Raw genomic sequence first — 25,520 nt, 5'->3', positions numbered from 1 at the left:
GCAAAAGAGACAGTCCACCAAATAATGCTCAGTCTTTACTCATGTATTCTGCTCCTAGATGTGGTGTCAGGGTTCAAACAAGGAGAGTCAGGGTTCTGATATGGTAGCCCAGTTTCAGCTGCAGCACGCCTCCAGGCTTCAGGTGGATAATACCTTAATTAGGCTTAGATTAGGTCAAAAGGGGAAACTGGCCCCTATACCAGCATATAGGAGCCAAAATGATTGCCCCCAGTTTGGATAATTAATTTGGGTGTTGAGGAACTTCACAAAACAGAGAGATGAATTCGGACCCAGGGGCTCTGAGTAGGGTGGCCATCACAGTCCACTTAGCCTCTGTCCTCTATTGATATGAAACCCGATGCCTTTATGTCCTATAATTTTTTCAAGAGAAAAATAGAGGACATAAAGGCGTCAGGTTTCGTATCAATAGAGGACAGAGTAGCAGAAAACCGGAATGTCCTCTATGATGGCCACCCTAGCTCTGAGATGACAATACAACTGTTTCACAGCATCTGTGCCATCTTAGAGGCAGGTCTTTTGGACTTTCTCAGTCTCAAATACATCTTGCCCCCATGAAGTTTTCATTTTTACAAAGAGAAAGGAGCTCTATGCAACTTTCCCAAATCCTGCCTTTGCATTTGTACAGAACTGTATCCATTTGTGCCCATTTGTAGAGGTCTACTTAATTTGTGGTTTCACAGATTTTGCAGAAACGATGAAATCTGGAATTGTCTGCAAAATCCATGAAATCAACAAAAAACCCCACCTTAATAAAAATAAAATGCTGGCTCCCTAGTGGTCCTCACTGCTGGGAGGGAAAAGCACCAGCTGAAGGGGTAGCACAAAGGCCAGTAGGCAAGATGGCTGCTGCCACATCATCCCTTCTCCCCCTCCACCAATCAGCATTGTGGGGCAGGACCACACAAAGGGCAACGAGAAATCAAGATGATGGCCACCCCCTCAACTCTCCGCCCCCCCAGGGCCTCTCTGCCAATCAGCACTGAGGGATGAGGCTGCCAGGAAATGAATGCAGAGTGAGAACTTTATGCCATGATCAACCTATGAAAATTGGTAAATACCCCCATGATTTAGGTAGACTCCTACATATAAGCTCACAGAATCAAGGTTCACTTTATGAATGCAAGACTTGTCAGCTTCCTCCACTAGAGCAGTGGTTCTCAAACTTTCTGGACTTGAGGCATCCCTCACTGAACTGAAGGCACCCTTCGCTGGATTTGAGACAACCCTCCATAGCTTTTGTGAACTGAGTAGCATACACATTTAAAAAATTAATGTATAGATTACAGCACTTACTTTCTTGCAGAAGGGAATGGCAGTGGGGCTGGGGGATCTTTCAGGCAAGGACAAGCCTCTGCCTGTGCTTATCTATTTAATTTATCTGCTTATCTCCTAACACCTTACTTATCTCCTCATCTCATGGATCCCTTCAAAAGTTCCCAGAGGCACTTTTGGATGCCCTGGCACCCTGGTTGAGAATCACTGCTTTAGAGCAGGGATTGGCAACATTTTTGGCTGAAATGCCAAAAACACCCCAACCCTGACTCACGTCTTGAGTTGGTGTGGCAGGGGCAGACCGTGGGGAGATGGGAGGGGCCTATCCTCATTGCCACCAGCGGCTGCATATGCACCTCTGGGCAGACAGCAGAGGAAGAGCCAGGGTTGCACTGCTCCAGACCTCTCCCCTGCCATCCACTCAGAGGCGCATGTACAGTTGCTGCTGGCATAGAGTCCAGCCAGGGCTCTGGAGCCCAGTGAAACTGTCTGCAGCCTCCTGGCTACTGCCTGCCCCAGCTCTGGGCATCTTCTACCAAGCCATAGAGCCTGGGCTGCTTGCAGCAGAGCTTGTAGCCTCCCAGCTGCCTTCTGCAGGCAGCCCAGATTCCATAGCTGGCAGCAGCTGCCCAGAGCCTGGGTCAGCTGTGACATGCTGAGCAAAATGGCCTTGTATGCCATGCTCTGGTATGTGTTGGGGGTTGCCAACCCCTGCTTTAGAGGGTAATCTTGGTTTTGTTTACTCAGTGCCTCTGTGGAAGGACTTTGATGTAAACCACCATTTTATTTTGTTTACAAAAATCTCATATTCTCATATTTTGGATATTAATACAGAACCTTTAGTTGCACTTAGTTTGTAGAGAAGATTATCTTCAAGTTCTTTCATCTTCCTCTTATTAAAAGTAACATCTTCCATGAGTTTAATTCGTTCTGCTTCAAGCTCCTATTGTCAAAAACCAATTGTTAAAATTGTTTATAGATAGTATTAGTGTATTATATTTAAAATGCACTTTTCCATATTTCACTTTAGTTAAATTGTATTTTCAGTTATTTTAAGTTTTCACATTTTGAATAAATGGTATTTGCATAATGATCTTTTATTTATCTGTTAGCCAGTGTTTTTTTCTGTGTTCATCCATCTTAAAGTATCTCACTAAATGTCTAGTGCCAATATGCAATTCTTTCTAATGCCAATAGAACTCTTCATAGACAATCCAGAAGTACGTATTTCTGTTATTTAAAAAAATCCAATCTGAAACTTAATAAAATATTGTAAAATGGTTTGTCATTCTCTGCCTGCATTTTCCTTCTTCCAATACTACTAAAAGCAGTTGGATAAACCACAAGTAAGCATCACTGAACTTTGTTCATCTTAACAGCTTACCTGTTTCTCAGTAAGAATTACTCTTCTTAGTAATTGATTTTCAAGTCCCTTCATTGTAACAGTAAAATCAATAACTGATGTTTTAGCATTGATCTCAGGTGTGAAAGCTGGATTGGGTAGTTTTGTAGTAATGTATAGCTTAAATGTATTCATTACATCTATTTCTTTATCACCAACTTTCACCTGTAGAATAAATTAAACAAGTGTTAAATAGAAGAAAAATAATTTGCTTTCAATCAATCATGTTAACTGAACACATAATAGACCAAGGAAAAACATTTTAATTTTGGAAATATTAAACAAAGAAGACTATTGGTATATTTAGACCTCATATTTGCCATGAAAAAAAGTTCTCTGTGTAATGTTCAAGAACTAAAGGTAGTGGTTAGCAGCCATGGTGAGTTATAAAAATATTAGCATCTAAATACATGCAGAGAGTGCTTTCAGTGTAGAGCTCTATCTGCTTCAAGGGCATTAGACTGAATTCTTGATGTTATGCATAGCTAATCAGAGGTCAAGCTAAATGCTTAAGTGGTAATGTCAGAAAGTTTGAGCATTACTCATGATTTCCCTTTTAATATACAGGCTGGTGGACCTGGGCTGCTTCAAACAATAGTGCAGACTCAGTGGAAAGAATCAGGGGGCTGAATCACCTCTTCCTTAAGCAAGTTTCTTCTGCTGTTTTACTACTTCAGATAAAAATGGAAAGGATGAGTAACTGTTTTATATAGATAATTCCCAATAATACCAACAATCTGGTCTATAATCTTTTACCTGTTCTCTTCAGCTTCTAGCTTAGTTAATGGACAATTAAACTGAAATATAATGAAGACTTAAAAATAACCAGATTGGTCTTTTTGGTTTTTATGATAAAATAGGATGCAGTTATTTTAGTTGAGGAGACTTCTGTTTTTCTCTTTTATAACTTATGAAGGTTATTTTTTTGGTCTTGTGACAGTCACAGTGGTGGAAGACTTGTCAGTGTGGGGAGGATCAGAAGGAAAAAATGTGTGCACGAACAAGGAAGATGGACACTTCCAATATATCCTGTGGAAAAATCAAACCTATTGAATTATATGTAGTGTGCTCTTATATTACTAAATTAATGTGAAAGGGCTACACAAGTCACCTGAGTACAAAATTAAGAGATAACACAAGAAGTCTGAGATATTGCTTATTATTAACCAAATAAACATACATCTTGAATTGTTCTTTCTGAGAATGTATCGACTGCTTAAAGATCCCATGTCATAATGATCAGCCCTCTGGTATAGACAGACAGATAATGTTCCTTCAGCTGTTGGTGGGTATTAGGAGAATCACTTATAAATCAACAGAAAGTGCCTCCACCTTTCAATAGGATGAGCACAAATGATAGGTGGACCAGAAACTTCAGGATTGACCCTTGTAATTAAACTCAGATTCTCACACAGCAACATCGTTTATATTACCTCAGAAAATAAAGTTTGCACAATTTAGTACAGATATGGAAGTTAAAGAGAGAAGTATATTATTTATCATGAGCTCTTCTGCTAAGGAACTAACCTTGTAAGAGGATCCTGATTTAATGAAATTCTTTTCTAATATATTATCAAGGGCAGGATCCAACTCTTCACCTATATCCTCAATAACAAGTGATCGTCCCAGTGAAAGGCTGTCCTCCAAATGTGTGCGGAAATACTTGTGATTTAAAGTTGTCACCTTAAAGAGGAAATAATTAATTGGAATAAAAATAAAAGTACTTCTTCAAAGTACTATGTAAAAACTGCAAATCTTTTTGGAAAAATACTTTCTAATTTTTAAAAAACCAGTGGATTATGTCTATTTGCTTTACTATAGCAATCTCAAAATTGACGTGGTAAGAAATACTTCTTGTTACAACTACAAAGATAAGTTATAAAAAAAGCTCTGAAGAACAGAAAATGATCCCAGAGATTGATTGTAGTAAGATAAGAAGTCTTTCACTGCTGGGTACCCAGAATAAATCTGATACAGATTGTTCACAATTATTTTTTACTACTAGACAGCCATTCGATATTTTCAAACTCAGCAGCTGCTTCTCTATTCTGTTCCCTTCATGAAGATTTTCTAGCTGAACCACAAGGGCTGAAATTTGAATTCAGTCTCAGAGAAATATCAGTAGTTCACTGAAAAATCATGAACCATGGTCAGAAATCATAACATTGGATAAAAATTGTGATTAGAAACAAATATTTTTTAAAAATTGCCCCCTGGTTTTTGAGCCTGTAGGTCATATTTCCAAGTATTGGATGAAGTAGGCTATTACCTACATAAACAAGTTAATCTCTAATGGTGCTTGTCCATGTGACAAAAATGGGCTGTTTTCATAGTTGTCACAGAGCACTTAGGCGCCCTGCACCTGAGAACAGAGATGGCTCAAGAGAGACCCCTAGCGGTGAGAAGGGGGAGGCACAGCAGCCAGTCACCAGGGCAGCACAGGTGCTGGTTGCTGGGGCAACCAGCGAAACCTGCTGACAGGAAAGGGCAGGTCTTAGCCCTTCTTAAGCCCAGGTGGGAGGCCAGGGTGGCAGTTCCCCTCTGGCAGCCAAGGAGAGGGGAGCTCAGCCAGTGCGGAGAGAGGGGCAAGGATTGACTGCATGAGCATCCCCTGGTTTGCTGCCATGGGCTGGAGTATTTTTCCCGGTAGGGATCAAATGTTGTTTGACTGGACGGTTTAGTTTTACGTTATAGCCCAGGGGCTTTGTGCTTTGTCTTTACTGTTTTACCGGAGGACCGGGTGAGGCTATTAGGGGTTGGAGGAGGCCTCATAGGGACCCCACGGTAGCATGGGGGTCCTGGCCCCAGAGCGAGAGGGGGGCAGCAAGGAGCCCCAGAGCAAAGAAGGGGGTGCAGTGAGGAGCCCCGAGCAAAGAAGGGGGTGCAGTGAGGAGCCCCAGCGAGGTAAAGGAGAGGACCAAATTACAGCAAGGCCCAGGTCAAGATCCTGGCGGTACCATCTATGAGGCCTGGGCTGCGGTGTAGGGGAGAAAAGAAGCCGCAGATAGCACCCCCTGGCACCGGGTGTAGAAAGTGGGCAGCCTCCCGCTAATTAAATCATTCAATCAATTAAGATGAAGGCATGGCAGGCGAGTAAGCAGGCAGCTGGCCCATAACAGGAGGGCGGAGTCATCACCAAAACGACTCCAGCAGCAATACTCCTGTCACAGCAGTTTAACTGCATCATGCTGTACATGTGCGGGGGGGGGCGGGGTTATGATTCAAATGAGTTTGCTACATTGCAAACTAAACCACATCCACATGTAGTTTAGTTAGCAATGTAGCTATTTGCAATGTTGCAGCCTTTGACAGCTCGCCACCTCCCCGCTGCAGGAGAGGTGGGCTAAAGGCAGAAGTGGTAAGGGACCTGATCCTTTTTTTTTCATGGAGCCTGGCCACCTCTTCCATCGCCAAGGAGGCAAGTTGCTGGTGGGCCCTGAGCTGCAGGGAGCCCCATACTTTCCCTCCGCACCAGCAGTGTCCCCTAGGCAGCATGTGCCCACTAGCAGCTCACCCAGGCAGCCCTGGGTGATGCTGCTGCCACAGAGGGAAAAACCAGGGCTGCCAGCAGCTCACCTCATGAGGAATGTGGGCAGGCTCTGTAGGGAAAAAAATGATCAGGCCCCTCATCGTAACAGTGATGGAAACCCCTAACTTGAAACAGTGGCTTTTTTGTCACTGTAATTAAAAACCCACCATTTCAATTTAGGGGACTAAACCCGTTACATGTACAAGTGGCCTAAAGTGTCACCGTGTTGCCATGCTTTCTGTCTTACTTCAAACTAACATGACTCACAATCTCTCTCTCTCTTTCCATAGCAAGGAGGTCTAGAAACCTACTGTTCTATTACATGAAGACTGAAATTCTTAGTCATTTTACTTTAGGACCTGAATCTAGTGGAGCAAATATTTGCTTGAAATATATACTAGAAAAACAGCAAATAATATAAGCCTCATTATGTAACTGTGAAATTTGACACTGACATTAAAACTGTCAAAAATATAGGCTTTCCTGTCTGAGCTACTTTAGCTAATCTGGCTTGTTACTCTTGTGCATTAGGTTATAATGTCACTGCAGTGAAAATTTCTTATGTTCTTTTGCATAAATGGACTGTTTAACTTGATGATTTAGTTTGTAAATCTATTATTTTAATATCAATAATTTTGAGGGTGGAAACAGACTTCACCTTTTATCACCTTTGCACTGCCACAAAAAATGTATAGTGGCACAAAGGCCAACAAACAGACACATCAATACTTCTTTTCATACCACAAATACCCCAAAATTGTGTCTATGACAAAGTTGGTATCAATCCGTGCTGCTATTTAGCAGTAGATGTGCATTTACTTGATGGTATGAGACACTGGGCAGCCTGGATGGCAATCCAGGGGCTTGAGAGGCCCAGTCCCACACACCTTGGGAATTCCCAAATAGGACTGGGATCCTCAAGCGACAGGGGCTTTCCCTGCTTGCAGACATGTGCCTCCAAGAATCTTCAGGGTATATCTCTGTAAGCAGGGAAAATCAGGGCTTCCCCACATTCTGAGAAACATCCCTGGGATCTCTGGGGCACATCTCCGTAAGTGGAAAAAGTCAGGGTTTCCCTGCTTACTGAGATGCACCCTGAATATGCCAGAGGCACATCTTTGGAAAGAGGGAAGCACAGACTTTCCCCACTTACAGAGATGTGCCCTGGAGATTAGTGGGCGCATGTCTTTAAGCAGAGAAAGCTGGATAGGTGGTCCCAAGGCTTGAGGTGTTCAATCCTGCCTGGGAATTCTCAGCGTATGCAAGACCAGGCCCTTCAGGCACTGGGTGAATGTCCCATTTTCTCATGGCATCAACAGAAGGGACATCAGGCGATGTGTTTTCACCCAGACATATCCTGGCATAGCTGATCTACTTAATTTGGCAATATCTATTTCTAACCAGGGTTAGATAGACCTAAGTCCTTGCATTTAGACCTCAATTTACTCCAGCAATGACAGATCTATTTATAAATTCCTTCTCTTGCTCCAATTCCACTTACATATCAATTTTAAATATCTCATCTACACTTCCAAAGGGCTGCATAATTCTGCCTTTGGTCCTGTCAATGGATGCACACTCCCCCCTCCATATGAACTAGTATCTTTGATCCTGAACAAAATGCAATCTTCCTTACTTCAAATATAGCTCAGGTACCGTCAGCTGGAGCTGTGACATGCAAGAGGAGGGGAAGGGTTTGCAACCCAGTTTGAACTGTATGCTGCTGCAACTATACTATCACTACTTAAACTAGCTAGTTTAAAGTTTGGAAGACCCTTGTTGTAGCTAGTTTCAAGTTAGATTTGGTATTACCTACATAAGCTGTAGTCTCTGCTGTGACTGCAATGTACACATGCTCTAAGGAATAAGGGAAGGCAGAGTGATATACAATCAAGCATATTTCCTTAAAACTTTATTACTCACCTGCAATTCATTACCCTGTTCTTTCTTTTTAATCCATGTTTTCCCTTGAGTTTGTGGATCTATCAAAAGTGGGTATCTAGTTGCTTTAGTAACAATGATGCCATTCTGAATTGAGAGTTCATCTCCTGGCAGCCCTTGCAGGTTCCACTCACTAATCTGGAAAAAAGAGAGAACTTTATTACGGCTTGAACTAAACCTCACTGGACATATTTACATGTGAAATTAAGACAGAGCAATAAACTCTGGTACAGTTCATGCTGGAATCAACTGTTCCTGGATACAGTGCTTACATGTGCACCCAGGACCACAGCACTTTGAGCTGGGTAGAAGTCCCAGTCTGGCAGGGGGCCTGAGGGGTCAGTCCTGAGCTCTGGGTGGTGGTGTTAGGTGGCAGAGGAGCTGGCTGGGGCATGAAGGTGCTGAAGTGCAGGGCTAGGGTGCAGGCAGCTCCCACACTTCAGCACTCTCATGCCCCAGCCAACCCGTCACCATCTACACGTGTGTTTCAACACATGTAATTACCCTGCCATAGGACAGTAGTGTCCCCAGCAGTACCATCCTATGATGGAGTTAATAAACTTACTGCATCCTAATACCAACACATGTAAAGACTGTGACCCTTTACTATGGAACTAATTAGTCAACTTGCAGGGAAGCGTATATGTGGTTGCACCCACTGAAACTGATGAAGAGAGGTAAAAGAGCATAACCAAAGCCCTTCATTTTGGGGTATGGACAGGCACAAAAAGCAAAGGTACAAGCATTCAAGCAGTTTGTGGCAAAAGGAACCTAATGACTCCACCACAAACATCTAGCTTTAAGTAGCAACTTTTCTGTCTTCTATTGCCACATGTAACTCTTGTTCGGTTACACGTGGCAGGATGGGGGTCCTGCTGTATTCCACAGTTCTCCACTCTCTCTCCCCTACCCTCCATAGGGGATGGAGAGAGGGAGACTGGCTAGCTCCCTAATAACCTGCCCAGTGGTGAGCAGTCAATGAACCTATGGGGACTCTGCTGTTCCAAGGTCTCGGGTCTCTCCAGGATGTTTCAAGCAGCAGCGCCACTTCCCTTAACACCTTGCATGTTCCTAGATCTTCCTAGGACCATGTAAGGGGGTGGGGCATAAGTCCACAGTTTGAACCACCCTGGAGAGAGACCTGGAACAGTTCAAGCAGCAGTGCCACTGCTCCTCAACCCCTGAACATCCTGGGGATACTTGGTGGACTGTACAAGCGGTGTGGCGAATGCCTGGGACTTGGGGGCGGGGGTGGGAACGGTAGTGGGGAAGGAGAGCCATTCTGATCACCCCTGCTACCCTTACAGGGCACATGGTTATTGTTGGCAGCTGCTGCCTTTCAGCAGCTGCCAGCTGATCACTGATAGCCTGTCCCATTCCCCAGCAGGGGAGAGGGCAGGCTGTTAATGATCAGGCTCCCCTGTCAGCAGGGGCCAACCAAACAGTTGCCCCCTATTACTCCTTAGCTGGATAGCATGTGACTGTAGCTCTCCAAGCAGGGAGCTGGAACACCAGTATGGCTCCATTCGCACTATGCTTTTGTGGCACTGGAAATATTTTGTGCTCAAACAGCACAACTGTCTATATCTCTAGACAACTGTGAAAAACAAGAGAGGCCTCAAAACAAAACACAGCCTGTAATACCATGTAAAACAAAGGTTATTGGAAATTGCTCAAGGATTTGAGCTAAATGGAAAGAGGGACTTTTCTGCCTACTTCTTTTGAGGATGTTTGTGTATGTAAAGGAGAAGCAAAAATGTAGAAAAGTTGAGAGAAGAGGCTGCAAAGAAGTATTAGATACAGCTTGAACAAGCACCAGGAGTCTAGCTGCGTTAAAGTTTTCTGGTCCAAGCACTGTAATGATCACCTTTAGTTCTTTAATATATTTCATGAAATCTATCTATACTTTGCTCAGCAATGTAATATCTAATAGAAGCCAGTAAGAGCTTTGATATATTGCTAAGTATCATAGAATCATAGAAGTAGGGTCAGAAGGGACCTTGTAGATCTTCAAGTCCGACCCCACCGTCTGGGCGGGAGAAAAGACTGGACTCAAATGAGTCCAGCCAGGTAGTCATCAAGCCTCTTCTTAAAGATCCCCAGGGTAGGAGCCAGCACCATTTCCCTAGGAAGTTGGTTCCAGCTCCTAGCTGCCCTACCTGTGAAGTAGTTCTTGCGGATGTGTAATCTAAATCTATTCTCTAATAATTTGTGTCCATTGTTCCTTGTCATGCCAGGGGGCACTAGGGGAAACAGTGTTTCCCCATAACCCTTCTGGTCCCCCCTAGTGAGTTTATAGACAGTCACCAGGTCCCCCCTCAGCCTTCTCTTGTGAAGGCTGAACAGGTTCAAGTCCTGCAGTCTTTCAATATAGGGTCTGCCCTGTAGTCCCCGGATCATGCAGGTGGCCCTCCTCTGGACCCTTTCAATGTTGTCCACATCCCTCCTGAAATGGGGCGCACAGAACTGGACACAGTACTCCAGCTGTGGCCTGACCAGCGTCGCATAGAGGGGGAGGATCACCTCCCTGGCTCTACTTGAGATGCACCCGTGGATTCATTACAAGGTCTGATTAGCCCTGCCAACTGTGACCTCGCATTGTCGGCCCATGTTCATCTTGGAGTCAATAATGACTCCAAGATCCCTTTCTGCCTCCGTGCTCTCAAGAAGGGAGTTTCCCATTCTGTAAGTGTGCTGCTGGTTTCTACTGCCTAAGTGCAGCACCCTGCACTTGTCAGTATTGAAACGCATCCTGTTTACGTTGGCCCACTTCTGTAACCTATCCAGGTCTTGTTGCAGTCTTTGCCTCCCTACTAGCGTGCTCACCTCACCCCAAATTTTGGTATCATCAGCAAATTTAAACAGGTTGCATTTCACCCCGTCGTCCAAATCACTGATGAAGAAATTAAACAGCACAGGCCCCAGCACCAAGCCCCGGGGGATTCCGCTGCCCAATTCCCCCCAGGTCAAATATGACCCGTCCACCACCACCCTCTGAGTACGACCCTTGAGCCAATCTGCAATCCATCTGTAATTAGAGAAAAATGGGTATCAGTGATTATTCTTTAGAATCACAGAAAATTAGAGTTGAGGGGGACCTCAGGAGGTCATCTAGTCCAACCCCTGCTCAAAGCAGGACCATCCAACTATATTACTCCAGCCAGGGCTTTATCTAGCCATGGACTTTCCTTTAAAAACCTCTAAAGATGGAGGTTCCACAACCTCTCTGGGTAACCTGTTCTGGTGCTTTACTATCCTCCTTGTGAAAAACTTTTCCCTAATATCAAACCTACACTTCCCTTGCTGCAATTTGAAATGATTGCTCCTTGTTCTGTCATTTGCCACCACTGAGAACAGTCCAGCTCCATCCTCTTTGAACCACATTTCAGGTAGTTGAAGTCTACTATTACATCCCCTGCTCAGTGGGCACATCTACACATGACACTATGACATAGCAACATACTATGGCAACATAGATTCCTCAGGCAAAACCTGTGATGCTGCAGCTACGTCGCCATAGCAACATGCTCCCCCATGATAGCACATTATTATGGCAATATAGTACCTAAAAATAACCATGCGCGGTGAGCACAGCGCAGTACCAGCTGTTACTGCCCTGTCTTTTAGTACTTCAAAAGGAAGTACTAAATGATAGCACAGTAACAACAGCATGACAGCATCATGTGTAGATGCACCCAGTCTTCTCTTTTCCACATTAAATAAGCTCAGTTCCCTCAGCCTCTTCTCTTAAGTCATATGCCCCAGCCCTCTGAACATTTTCATTGCCCACTGCTGAACTCACTAATTTGTTCACATCCTTTCTTGAATGAGGGGCCCAAAACTGAACACAGTACTCCAGATGTGGCCTGACCTGTGCTGGAAAGGGGAATAATCATTTCCCTTCATCTGCTGGCAACACTCCTACAAATGCAACCCAGTATGCTGTCAGCTTTCTTGACAACAAGGGCACACCATTGGCTCATATTCAGCTTATTGTCCACTGTAACCCCCAGGTCCTTTTCTGCAGAGCTACTGGCCAGCCAGTCGGCCCCCAGCCTGTACCAGCATATGGGATTGTTCCATCCTAAATGCAGGACTATACACTTGTCCTTGTTGAGCCTCATGAGATTTTTTCTGGACCAATTTTCCAATTTATCCAGGTCTCTCTGAATCCTAGTCCTACCCTCCAATGTATCTACTACTCCTCCCAGCTTGGTGTCATCCACACATCAGCTGAGGGTGTATTCCATCCCATCTTCCAGGTCACTGATTAAAATATTGGACAAAACTGGTCCCAGGACTGACCCCTGGGGCACTCCACTTGATACTGGCTGCCAACTAGATAGAGCCATTAATTACTACTCTTTCAGCCCAGTGATTCAGCCAGATTTCTATTCACCTTACAGTCCATTCATCGTACTTCCTCAGCTTACTGGTCAGAATGTTGTGGGAGACTATCCTAAGTAAATGTTGTTCCAACCTTAAAAACTATTTATAGCAATAGTGGAGATAAAAATTATGAAGAACAGAATTTAGCTTTGTTCATTTGCATGTCAATTTTCAGAATGATTTTTCAAGTTATGGTTATTTTTATTTAAGAAGTTGGTGCTCAAACTCAGAAAACTAAAACAAAATGCTGAATGGTCCTTAAAGTGTATAACCTCATAAATCCAGGTATCAAAAATCTGGAATTATCAAAAATCCAGCACTTCCTCCTGCTGCTCCCTCCAGCCTCCCAGACACAGAGGGGGACGCTTGCATGTGGCAGCTGCTGCCGCCATGCACCACCCTGTGCTGGCACTCTGCGTGCGGCTGACGCTACAGTCCCCACCCTGCTGCCCTGCTCCATAACCGGCTGTTGCACCTGTTTAAAAAATCTGGCATTTTCAAATTTCCAGCAGGTGCTCAGTCCCAAGCACATCAGATTTATAAGGTTATACTGTATTCTGTTCTTATTAAGTATTAATATCATAATGAAAATGTACATTAAAATTAACTGTATACCAAAACAACATGATACTAACTTACCGTTGGTGGATCTACCAACATTGAAATTAGATTCAAGTTTTCAGTAAAAGGGATTTTCCGGTTTCTCATCTCTGCTTCCCACAAATCTTTAAGCAAAAGGTTCCGAAAATTTTGATTAAAAGGCCCACAGTAGGAAAGGAATCCTGTGCAGAGCAAAACATCTCCCACAAGTCTAGAAAAAGAACAAAACCACAATTAAAAGGTATGACTTCCAGCCCCTGGAGTTGAACAACAACATTTTAAAACATATTTATTATAAAAAAAGGCAACTGGGTTTTTGGTTGTAGCTGTGTTAGTCAAAGCACATAGGCAGGCAAGGTTCTTTGGGTGGATGTGATATTTTTTACTAGACCAACTGAGTACTTGGAAAAAAGTTCTTAGCAAGTTTTTGGGCACAGTCACCCTTCTTCAGGCACAGGGAGTCTCTGCTGGTCTGAGACTCCAAGGAATGAGAGAAGCTAAAAGTGTGGCAGGAATTCAGTGAAAATGTACATAGGTAGAAATTAGGGGAAAAAAAAGGTAAAGCAGGTAAAGGAGGGGGCAAGCAAGAGGAGAGAAAAAAGGCCAAGGGGAGACAACAGCAATATAATACAAGGTAGGAAAATAGTTGGAGATCATGAAAACAGGAACAAGAAAAGTGAAAAGTGTGACAGGATGTTAGTGAAAATATAAATAGGTAGAAATTAGAAAAACAAAAGGTAAAACAGGGAAGGAAGGGGGAAAAAAGCAAGGGGGAAAAAAGCCAAAGGGAAACACTACAGTGATAATAATACAAGCTAAAAAAGACACTCTCAGTGAAAAGGAAATAGTAGGAAATCAGGAAGACAAAAGGCAGAAAAGTAGGGGAGAGAAAGCAAGAAAAGGTGGGGGAAAAGAAGAATGTTCTTCTACCTGCCTGACCTGACCTCTTACATTCTTCTTCTGTTTTTTTCTAATTTGTATATTTTGACAGATGATATACCTGTTAATCTGAGCTCTGAACTCCTTACTCTGCTGAGTCCATCTAACTTTCTCTCCACTCAGACCATCTATAAGCGCAGAAGCTGCTTGCATCTTTCTCCTGCACATTTCTGCATCATTCAACAGGTCCTAAAATTGCCAAGTCATTCTAGCTTATTAAACACTCAATTTCTAAAATTCAAAAGCCTATATTTACAAAATCTATAACAATATTTTTGAGAACACCCAACTGATTGATTCTTATGTATAAATGAAAAAAAAAAAGAGAACTGAGGGAGTAGAGACCTTCCTTGGAAGCTGCCCCAGACAATTCAAGGCAATGGGCCCTGGATGGATGTACAGCTTTATCAGTGCCTGGCCCCCATGTTTCAAGCCAGGGTCTTTTATTAAAATAAAAAAAAATTCTTTTAGGTGAGTTTAAAAAACTTTAGAACTAAACCCAGATGAGTAAAAAGGTACTGTATTAAAAATGCACATAGTCCCTGAGATAAGAAATGGGTTAAAAGAGACTACATTTGCCATTCTAACATTGGCCTAATGCCTGAGAATGCTAATGTTTGTCAAGCAAACATAATATATGCTGGACAAATTATGTTTATCTTGTCTTTTAACTTATTCTGATCTGACTGAATCAGTAAGAACAAATTAGATAACCCTAAAATTTCTGCATGCAAACAATGTTTATATTAATAGAATATTTTTATCTCACCATTTTCTCCGTCATTGCTGCATCAAACTTTGCCTGCACTTTATCCAGCTCAGCTTGTTTCTCATCTAGTGCCTCCTGAGCCTGGGCTAACTCTGCATTAGCTACTTTCAAACGCCCTTCTTGTTTTGCCAAGTTAGCCTGAGAATAAAGAATAATTAGACAATGAGTGAGCATTTATAATCTATTTTAAATCTATTATTTCAGGCCTGTTTCACTACTAATCAATATGGACTTAGGATATGCAACTCTTGTTATCAAATAATCGCTGACAGTGTATGTTATCTTTATTAAATAAAGAGTATGAATACATATCTTTAAATTGTTTCCTTTATCAATTTCATTTAAATCCATTATTTAAATCTGCAGTTAATAATTATGTAATCATTTAGCTTTCTGTTCCCTACTATCCATTTTCTTTATGTTTTAAAAAGTATTCCAATCTACCAAGATATCAGATAACTTAGTGAACAAGACAGAACCATACAGAAAAGAACCAAGCAATGGATTGTAAATTATTGATCTGTGACCTTGATTATCTTGGAAATGAGAACCATAACTCAGCTTTATTGTTTAGATCTTGAACTTATTTATTTAATTTGTGTGCTCCACAGTGGTGAATATTTTTGTGCTCAGGAGACCTGTGAGTGATCAGTACCAACATACCTTCTCAGCCAGTAAGAAATACACCCCTAGACCAAAGAGCCACACAATTACTGCCAAGTATATATTTATATTAATTTCAGAATAGACTTTTGACCAGTGTTTTTGATCACTACCCTGCAATACTGTTGCTCTTGCAGTATGATACTATTTTCAGTTACAGCAAGTTTGCTGGCTGAAGCTCTGAAATCACTGTGCAGATTTCCCCCTATGTTTCACTTTATTAAACTTTTGAGAATTAAGTTCTATTAAAATCTCATAAATCTGTAGGTACCATGAAGGTCCTTGCCAGGTTCTTTCATAGAAACATCAAAAAGAATGGTTACTCATTCTATAGTAACTGTGGATCAATTTGAGGTGGTGCAGTAGAGCAACACAAATTATCAGAAGTCTAGAAAAGAAGAAAACAGTTTTTATTGTAGGGCTGCATCCTTTGTTTCAGTTGAAGCTGGCTCTTGAAAGAGTTAAAGTTATGTTAATGTGCATAGCCATAGTGACCTCAGTGTTCCCTTTAATTCCTGAGCAAGTGCAGTGCTGTACCTCTCTAGTTGCTGAAGAATTCTATTTGACACATCTATAATCATCTGCCTTTAGAGTATTGGATACTTGCTCCCAAGAAATGAAGGCTCACTATTCAGAGCAGGAGCAAAGTAACCATTACTTACCTTTAACTTATATAATCCACAAATATGTATCACTTATGGGACATGTGTGTACACAGTACATTCAAGTCAGAGATGTCTGGTCAGCAGTATGTGTTTAGTGGTGCATGCATACTGCACACATACTTCTGAGGCAGTAACACTGGCCAGAAGAGTGAGAAAACTGCAAACCCAAATGACAGGCTCCTCCTACTACATTTTCCACATACACAAAAAAAGACTTTCGCCTAATATGCTACAGTGAGAGTAAATGGACATATGGATGTTAGGTAAGTGTGTGTGAAAGACTAAACCTGAGCCATACATTTCATATCTATAATGTCTAATACACATCAATCTTCTGTAACAGTATTTGAGAAATGCTTAAATTAGTCTGGTGGTCAACACGGAGATGAGATGGTAAGTTCATAATAACCGGGTGAACAGTTAAATTTTCTGCCTCAGGTATGTACAGCAGTAGGTGATATGAAGTCTTTGCAAAGAAAGGATTGTCTCATTGAAAACTTTAATAATTTCTTTAAAGAATCTATTCATCAACTATTGGTACACCTATGGTGAGCCTGTGGTTTCTAATACTTCTAATACTTTTGCCTGGGAGTTGGTGTGAGTGCTTCTAGAATTCAAAAGGGGTTGTTCTTAAAACTCTGAAGGCAAGGAAATTTCATATGTCTTCTCATTAAAAAGATTATAGTTCACAAAGGGAAAATCATCCATGGGAATGCAAGAGGAACGGTGCCAGGAAGATTTATATTGTTACTGATTTAGATTCTGTGTCTGCTGTAATGGGGGCATTTTGCAGCAATGTTCTTATGCTTATCTGTGGTTTCGGTAGATAGATTTCTCCCTGGGTCTCTATGGTAATTTATCAATTAATTACAACATCAGATCCAAATTGACAAAACTGTATTCGTCAATTCCAGTTCAGTAGTTTGAGGTCCATGTTCACAGACTGGAGGTGTAATAAACCTGCCTCACAAGTCTGTGAAGTGTGTGGTATTCTTTTGAAGGACAGACTGTAGCCTGCAGTTACAACAGCCTGGCTGATGCTGGTTAGGTTTGGCTTCCATTTGCTGTGCTCAGATCTTTTATGTGGTCCAACTTTTTTTGCTCCTTGTTTTAAAGTGTAGATTTCTGATGTCCCAGGTAAGATCTTTTATCCACCAAATACTGGGTCAGTAATTTACTGATAACCATTTTTTGACAACAACAGAAAACCACAAAGTGTACTGAGTGGTTAAATGATAACGCCTGACTAGTATTGACAGGAAGTGAGAAGGAACTGACAGGTGTGTTGGGGAAGCCCGATCCTTCTGTACTCTCAGTTGGAAACATGAAAACATTCAGGTTGTGTCCACTGCCCCAGTGTGTACCACTGACTGAAATCTCCAACTTGAGTACAGAAGGTGCAAGCATAGCAAGAGTGAAGCATCGAGGAATAATCTATCAAAGCAGAACATTTTAATTTAGTAGATCCCATTCAGATCCTGCAATCTTTTGAATAAAGATGACTAAGGAAAAACATGCATCTAATTTTGTTTGGAGAGAAAACAATTTTCTTAGGCTTGGGGCAATATTTCTCTATTTTGTTTGGATACTATAGGAAAGGCTACTGTCATGTATGCAAGTGGAAGATCTATTTTCAGGTGTCTATCTCTAGTCTTATACTCAAATTGGAATAAAGCACCCCACTTTATTTTAATTAACCAAAGAGAAGCTCAGCCCTAAAGACTTTGAAGCTGAAGGGTCCTTGATACTCTATACTGCTGTGGAGGTTTCTATGCAGCAGATTGACTGGAAACCTGGATTGGATCCAAGATAGTTAATTCTATTGACCTGGAAGTCAGAACAAACGTAACACTATGCTGAACTCTATTACACAAAACGGGTAAAATTAACTCAGTAAATTGATGCTTCAACCTCGAAGCCATTTGTCAGGAGACAATGGTACTGAAGCAGCACATCAGTTCAGAAATTCAACAGCCACCAGAAGGCTTCCTTCGGCTCTGCCAAAATGTGATGGAAATCAAATGTCTTCTTTTCTCTTTTTCAGTGCTTTGGAGGTGGAATAAAATCAAGTAGCTCAGGCAAGGAAAAGCAAACTCATCTACGCAAATATAATGCCAATAAAAAGGATTTTGAAGTTTTATTTCCTAGTGCACTCACCCCCAACTGAAAAATATGCCAGGCAGACTCTAATAAGGGAGTATCATGGCATCCTAAGTACAAAGTGTCCTGCCTATAAGACACTTTTTTTTGCATAAAATGCACCTTTTAAATCCTAATTTCTTACTATTTTCAGTCATTATGATTTGAAGATAAGTAACGCTGAGAAATAAAGGCTTTAACAATAACATTGAATAAACATTAGTTAACTAAGGTAAACTGCATTAAAAACAAGAGAAACCCTTCTATTTTTTGGAAGGGACAGGAAGAAAGGAGAAAGTTTCTTATCAAACACCAGCAGTTCCAAGATCAGTTTTATAGACAACAGTACATTTCCAGTACATTTTTGCTAAAACCGAAACAGTATAGCCATTAACTACTTTATTAACATATTAAAAACAAGGAGTTTCTTTTACCTTAAGAGGTAACACTTCTCTGTTAATGCTATAAAATATTGCCATGGCTTGTGTCCAAGATAGGAGTCCTGCCACATTACCACAGACCTTTTTACCATTCTCCAGAGTATAATCTTCCATGTTGAAATAAGGCTGTAATAATTCTACTGTCTCCTCATTGATACTGTCCTTAGGAAATTGCTGGAGAGACTGCAGAAATGGACCACTCATAAGCTACAAAAAGAGAAAAAATAAAACTTTATAGAACATGTGTTCTTATTCTTTATTAAATATCTCAGTCTTCCACATTTAAGTATTTGCTATGGAAAGATGCTAAAATAGTTTTCTACAAGCAACAAACTGGTATAGCTAATAGGAAGAGAGCAAATTTTACTGTTCTAATTACTCCTAAATGTTTATATAATTATCACAAGAGTTTTAAGAGTCTTTGTGCAGTTCCACTTCTGGGATGTTGTCCTCATTGTTCAGTTCACAGAATGCTCGCTAAGACAGTCTGTGTGGGGAGGAGCTCTCTCATGGTGCTGAACAACAGTCATCCATGTCTGTTTAAATGCAATGCTCCAAACAGCTTCAGCTCCTTCTCCTTAATTACAGAATCTGGTCTGTGTAGAAAACTCAAAGGTAGAGGAGAAAAGTACATTGGGAATACGAGCGCAAGGATTCAGCTCTTCAAGTAATGAAGATTGCACACCTATGACTGGAGTTATTCAAGAAACATCTACATATTCATAATGGTATCCACAGGTGGTAGATTTGACTGGTGGAAACATTTCCTAAAATTGCACATCAGAGCTGCCCTTCCTCTTACTGTTCTTGAATTCTTTGAGAGAGAAGTTAAAAACTAGATGGGAGTACTAGTGGTTAAGCAGTGTTATGAGGAAAAGGAAAAGGCAGCTCAGGAAGGGTAGGGAGTTTGAATGTGTAGAATCCATTTTGCAGACATGCAGTTACAGGTGTGAATTTTCACTTCTTCCTCAAGAGGTTTCTGAATACATTCTAAATATAGGTTGACAAACTACTCTTCATATTGTGGACCAGGAAGTCCTAGTTCAGCAACAAGTGTAATACTATAAGAAAATGAGCTTTTGATCCAAAAGCTAGAGTTAGTCAGTAGCAGGGACCCTGTTTTTTTCCATTTAAAAATCCCAAACTCTCTAATAAAACCCCCCAAATCCACATTTTCCACAATTAAAATAAAACACCTCTCTCTCTCTCTCTGTGTATATGTATATGTGTATGTATGTATGTATGTATCAGCTGAACACAGTATTTTATTGATATATTTACAATTTGAAAGCAATTTCGAAGCCTACCAGTGCCTCAATCTTTATAATGAATATATTCTAAATACTTATATATTTTGGCATTTGATTTGGGGGTTTTTTATCATGGAAAATCAGAGTTCTCTCTGTCCCCTTCGCTCACCAGGATGTGGGTCCATCTGTGGCTGTCCTGCTTTGTGGTGCTAAGCAGCCCTGATATGCCGGTGCCCTGCCCCTATCAATGCTCCTGCCCCACACTCCCAAACCACAGCCCCCCAGGCCTGCTGGCACCCCTCACTGCTGACTCATAGCCCCCTGCCCCTGTTTGAGCCTCTCACTCCTGAGCCACAGACCCCCCGGCCCTGCTAGTGCCCCTCACCCCCGACCCACTGCCCAGTGTTTAAGGGAGGAGGTGGGGTGTAGGGAAGAGAGGACACAGACAATGATCTGGGGCTGGGGGGGAACATGCCCCCTAGATGTCTGTTCCCACAGTAGGGTGCAGGGCTGCATCCAGGCCAGACCAACTCCAGAGGAGCCACCTCCACAGCCCAGCAGGTGGGACGTAGCATGGGAAGGAGCACTGTGCCATCATGGTGAGTCATGGCAATGGCAGCACAGAATTGCGCAGCTCCTCAGGAGCTCGTCTGACTCAGAGACAGCTCGTGCCCCGCGGTGGGTGCAGAAATCTCAGGGTTCATGTGTGCCCCCCATTGTGTTGCCCTGCCCCTCGCCCCCACACACATCATCCGTGCTCCCCACTAATGCGTCACCTGTGCCCCCCCCCAATAGACTTACCTGGAGGGAGCTGTGGGAGCTGCTGTCCACCACTGCCTGGCTGCCCACATGCATGTGTATGTACACATGCACATGACACGCCCGGCATCCTACTCCCCTCAGCCCCAAGCAGCCCCTTGCAGACTGGAACTCTGCAAGAGGAAACCCATGGTTTTACCCTTTTACCCATTTTACCCTTTAAAGGAAAAAATCCATTAAAGAAGGAAATGTGCACTTTTCTGTGTTTTTCCACAGCAAACAGAAAACCTGGATCCTTGGTCAGCAGTATTTTTTTAAAGTGTGAATTGAGTTCCAAATAGCAGCTTTACAGATCTTCAAAATCAGGACACATTTAAAACATGCCAAAGAAATTGCATTTTGTCTTCTGAAATGTGATCCAAGTCCTGTGAGAAGATGTTTCTCAGACCTTTGTATAGAAATGTGTGTGACTTGTTTAGACAGGCACCGAGGTAATAGCTTGTCTTCTACTATTATCTTCATATGAAATAAAGTGATGATTACTCAAATTCCTCAAGCCAGTTTAAATAAAAACCTAGAGTTCTCTTCATATCTAAGGTGCTTCATTTTGCTTCACCTGTATGAGTCAAGTCTGAAGGAAAAACTGGCAAATTACTGGACTCGTTAAGACTGAGGTAGAATTCTGTTATCACTTGGGAAGAAGCTTAGGCTGCAGCCTTAGGACCACTTTGTCCTGGTGAAAGACTGTAAATGAAGGATCAGTCATCTATCTGAGACTGTAGTTTGCTTGCTCATCTAGTAGATTTAACATCCCCAAAGAAAGTTTTCTTAACTAAAAGATGAAATATGAACCAATCTTTCAAAGATTTTTGTAAGTGGAATAAGTACTGGGTTGAAGTCCCATATTGATACTGTGTTCTCGACTGGAAGGCAAACATTCCTAAGTCCCTTCATGAATCCCTCAACTAAGTTAGCATTAGTAGATGGAGCACAAAATAACTGCCAGCTGTACTTTCTTAATGATAGAGTCATAAAAATCATAGGGTTAGAAGGGACCTCAAAAGTTTCCTAAACAACATGCATTTAAGAATTATAAATGAAGGCACTACTTACATATGGATCAAAGTTGATGCAGCCTATTTGCTCAAACAGGAAAACTTCCCATTTAAGGACACAGAATCTGTGGACTGATTTTTTCTGTAATAGGGAAGAATATCTTGAAAACTGTTTTGAGCCAGGTCTGTTTCTAGGTCTATTAGTGTCCTATATTCCATGCTGTTACAATTGGGGGTTAGGATGGTAAAACCAACTGTTTTGCAAACTCAAATCTGTGTTTATTGGGAGTGTCAGGGGCACACCTGGGACACAAGCAGTTAGGGCTTAGCCCATTGAGAGTCACAGCACAGGGGTTCAGGAAGCAGCAAAGTCAGGGAAGCAAGGATCCATACTAGAGCCAGGGTCAGGGGATCAGAAGCAGGCAGGTCAGGAAGCCAAGGTCTATAGGGAACAAAAGGTAGGCAGTCACCCCCTGGGTAGAACCACAAGCCAAGGGAGGTCAGGCAGAATGACGGTAGGGATCCAGGCTGGTGTCACTAGCCAGGGGGTCTGAAGCAGGCTGCTATAGCTCATGGGCAATCACCTATCTAAGCCATGAGTCAGAAGCTGGCTGTCAGAGGACAGGTGTCTAGAAGCACAATGGATCAATGAGCTGGCAAGATAGTCTTAAAAGCACAGAGGGTCTGGGCTGGAGTCTGGAACTGGGAACAGGTCAGCAGGAATCAGGATTAAATCAGGAAGCAGGACCCAGGGCAAAGGAAGCTAGGAATTCACAAGTAGGACCAAAGACACTAGGAACAAATAAGCAAGACCTAGGAAACTGGGAGCAGAAAATCCAAAAGTGCAGAGCTAAACAAATCTTGCCGAGTAGGTTGCTGGACACCAAAAGGGCTGCTGCTTCAAAGTGGTAAGCCACACCTGAGACAACTGGTGCCAACTTGTGAGAGTTAAGCCACTGACAACCAGGCCACTCAGATAACAAGGGCCAACTAGTGGCAATTTAATTAGCCTGCTGCCTTGCTGCCTGACAGGGAGACAGATCTTTTACTGTATTTTTTGTAAAGTATGGAAAACATTCTCTTATCTATGATGGGGCAAGCAAAATCAGCTTAGCCTTATCCAGTCTTATTTTGAACAAGAGAAAAATGGGGAAATGGGAAAGGAAACTTCACAGCAGGCACTGTTTTTTTGTTTTGCTAAAAGCCTAAATATTCAAGACAAAGTTCTGGTGAAAATAAAACGGACTGCCTACCTGGAGAACTTCAACCCCTAGGAGGAACCCCCCTCGCTTCCCCCAACTTCAACTCCCAATAGGCAAAAAACAACCCAAAACAAACCAATTCAAGCTACTGAAGAGAAACAGAATACCATACCCTAGGAAAACAAGGGCAGAAAGGGCTTTTATTATTAAAACTTTAAAATTAATTGGCCTAATGAAATAGTCTGAATTAGGGGAACAGAGATGCTATATCCCCTTGTTTTACATCCATTGCAATTTTATCACAAGGGTCTAGACACAACTTTGTATTTACCCAACAAATCTCTAAGCAACAGACACATCACAGTAAATATGTAGCAAGATTTGTTTTGTCAAATCTTTCTGCATATTAATGTTGCTGTACAACTATAAGTTTGTGTCCATTTTACAGACCTATGTCCCTATTTTGAACAAGGATTTAGAATATAAGTTCATTGATTTTTTTCATATTGCCATTTTTTAAAGAAACTGTTCAAGACTCCTTGCTTAGAAATGCTACTTACTTTTAGTGACTCGCCCCAGGATGGCTTACAGCAAGGCTTTTCTGGATCCAGCATAACTGGGTCTATTTTCTTTTGGAACAGTAACAGAACACAATCCATGATCCTCATGATTAGATGAGGGGGTTTTGCAAGCTTCCTAACTGTGGCAATATCCACTGGTTTGATGGTCTGTATTGTGGAAAATAAAGTAGAATTACTGTAGAATTACTTCCCAAGTACTATTTAATAAGTTCTTTTTCATTCAGCATTTTATTATTACTGTTATTCTTTCTATGCATCTTTCATTGAGGGAAGTTAGATTTATAAATGCCTGGTAGATAAATTATTGGGATTATTTTACCAAACACTGCCATTCCACACCGCTGAAATATATTTGAATCAATACGCATTTCAGAAATATTTTCTCAATGCAATGAAACAGATCTGAAAATCAAAATCAAAAACACATAATACTGACATTATGGAATTAAGCTTTTAAGAGACTGAAAAAAGATGTATAGTTTACACTTTTAAGAGTTTATATTTCAGGATAATGTTTTTGGCAATACAATACACAAGGCTAGAAAATGGGCTATATGAGTATTTGGTTAATATGGCCAACTACTGTGAAAGCAAATACATTCTTTTCTTGCCTGGCAAAGTTAGTAAAGTCCCGAGCCGTTACTCTTTGACTTTTTATTAGTATTACTTTTAGGGTACAGCTTAAATACATAATCACTCAAATAATTAGGGTACTGCTAAACAAAAGGCCATTTCAAAACTAGCAAGTGAATTTATTCCTGAAAATATATATGCATTCTGCTATTTGCTTAGCAAAGAGGTAACCACAGCCACAAAATGGAATTGTCAAGGTGCATGTAGATGCAGGGTGCATCTACACGAGACACTGGTTACTGTGTGCCTGCGAATGTTTTTTAAGTGATGCTACTGTGCAGTAGCCTAATAATACTATGCAGTAGTGTATTAGCACTGTCCATCCCATGACATGCTACGGTGCAGTATTATTTGGCTACTGCACAGTCGGCATCTCATACAAATGTGCCCGGGGGCATGTAATTTATAAGAGCATCTTGCATGATGATTTTGCAAGTTTGGTTCATTCTATCATCAGAATAGATTTCAATTTGGAGAGGATGCTTGATTTTTTCTGAATTGCAATTGTCTGAATTGTGGACAACATTGAAAGGGTCTAGAGGAGGGCCACCCATATGAACCAGGGACTACAGGGCAGACCCTACATTGAAAGACCTAAACCTGTTCAGCCTTCACAAGAGAAGGCTGAGGGGAGACCTGGTGACTGTCTATAAACTCACTAGGGGGGACTAGAAGGGTTTAGGGGAGACACTGTTTCCCCTAGTGCCCCCTGGCATGACAAGGAACAATGGACACAAATTATTAGAGAGTAGATTTAGGTTAGACATCCGCAAGAACTACTTCACGATCAGGGCGGCTAGGAGCTGGAACCAACTTCCTAGGGAAGTGGTGCTGGCTCCTACCCTGGGGATCTTTAAGAAGAGGCTTGATGACTACCTGGCTGGACTCATTTGAGTCCAGTCTTTTCTCCCACCCAGGCAGGGAGTCGGACTTGAAGATCTACAAGGTCCCTTCCGACCCTACTTCTATGATTCTATGAATATTTTTCTTGTTATATACTAGGTGCGTCTACATGTGCGCCCCACTGCATGATTGGTATTGCACAGTCATTTAGTACTTGCTTTAGCATTTCTAACCCTACTGTGCAGTAGGGGTCGTGTCATGGTTAGTGCCTGCTGATGCTACATTACCATAGCTACAGCAACATAGCATCCCATGTACACATGCCCACTTACTAGTAATTTAAGCAGCAGATTGCTCCAATATAAGTTACTACTGCTTTATTTTTCTACATCACCTCTTTCTCCCATGGTTCTTTTGTAAGTTGTCCC

General features: G+C 41.8%; 1 protein-coding gene across 1 annotated transcript in view; it reads right to left on the bottom strand.

The window, feature by feature from the left end:
• The window catches only part of DNAH8 (dynein axonemal heavy chain 8), a 329,691-nt gene that overhangs the window by 68,795 nt on the left and 235,376 nt on the right, over positions 1-25,520 (bottom strand). Inside the window, exons 69-77 of the mRNA XM_090046651.1 lie at positions 23,596-23,763; positions 18,764-18,976; positions 14,863-15,000; positions 14,155-14,282; positions 13,194-13,365; positions 8,148-8,303; positions 4,223-4,378; positions 2,678-2,860; positions 2,131-2,236 (exon numbers count right to left, since the gene is read on the bottom strand). Coding sequence (XP_089902777.1) covers positions 2,131-2,236; positions 2,678-2,860; positions 4,223-4,378; positions 8,148-8,303; positions 13,194-13,365; positions 14,155-14,282; positions 14,863-15,000; positions 18,764-18,976; positions 23,596-23,763 — 1,420 coding nt within the window. The remainder of the gene's footprint in view (positions 1-2,130; positions 2,237-2,677; positions 2,861-4,222; positions 4,379-8,147; positions 8,304-13,193; positions 13,366-14,154; positions 14,283-14,862; positions 15,001-18,763; positions 18,977-23,595; positions 23,764-25,520) is intronic.

Source organism: Crocodylus siamensis, chromosome 1, assembly GCF_052110815.1.
Source record: "Crocodylus siamensis isolate JL-2025a chromosome 1, ASM5211081v1, whole genome shotgun sequence".
Taxonomy (NCBI): Eukaryota; Metazoa; Chordata; order Crocodylia; family Crocodylidae; genus Crocodylus; species Crocodylus siamensis.
The sequence above is the reverse complement of the archived record's forward strand: the minus strand, read 5'-3'. Positions and strand labels throughout refer to the sequence as shown.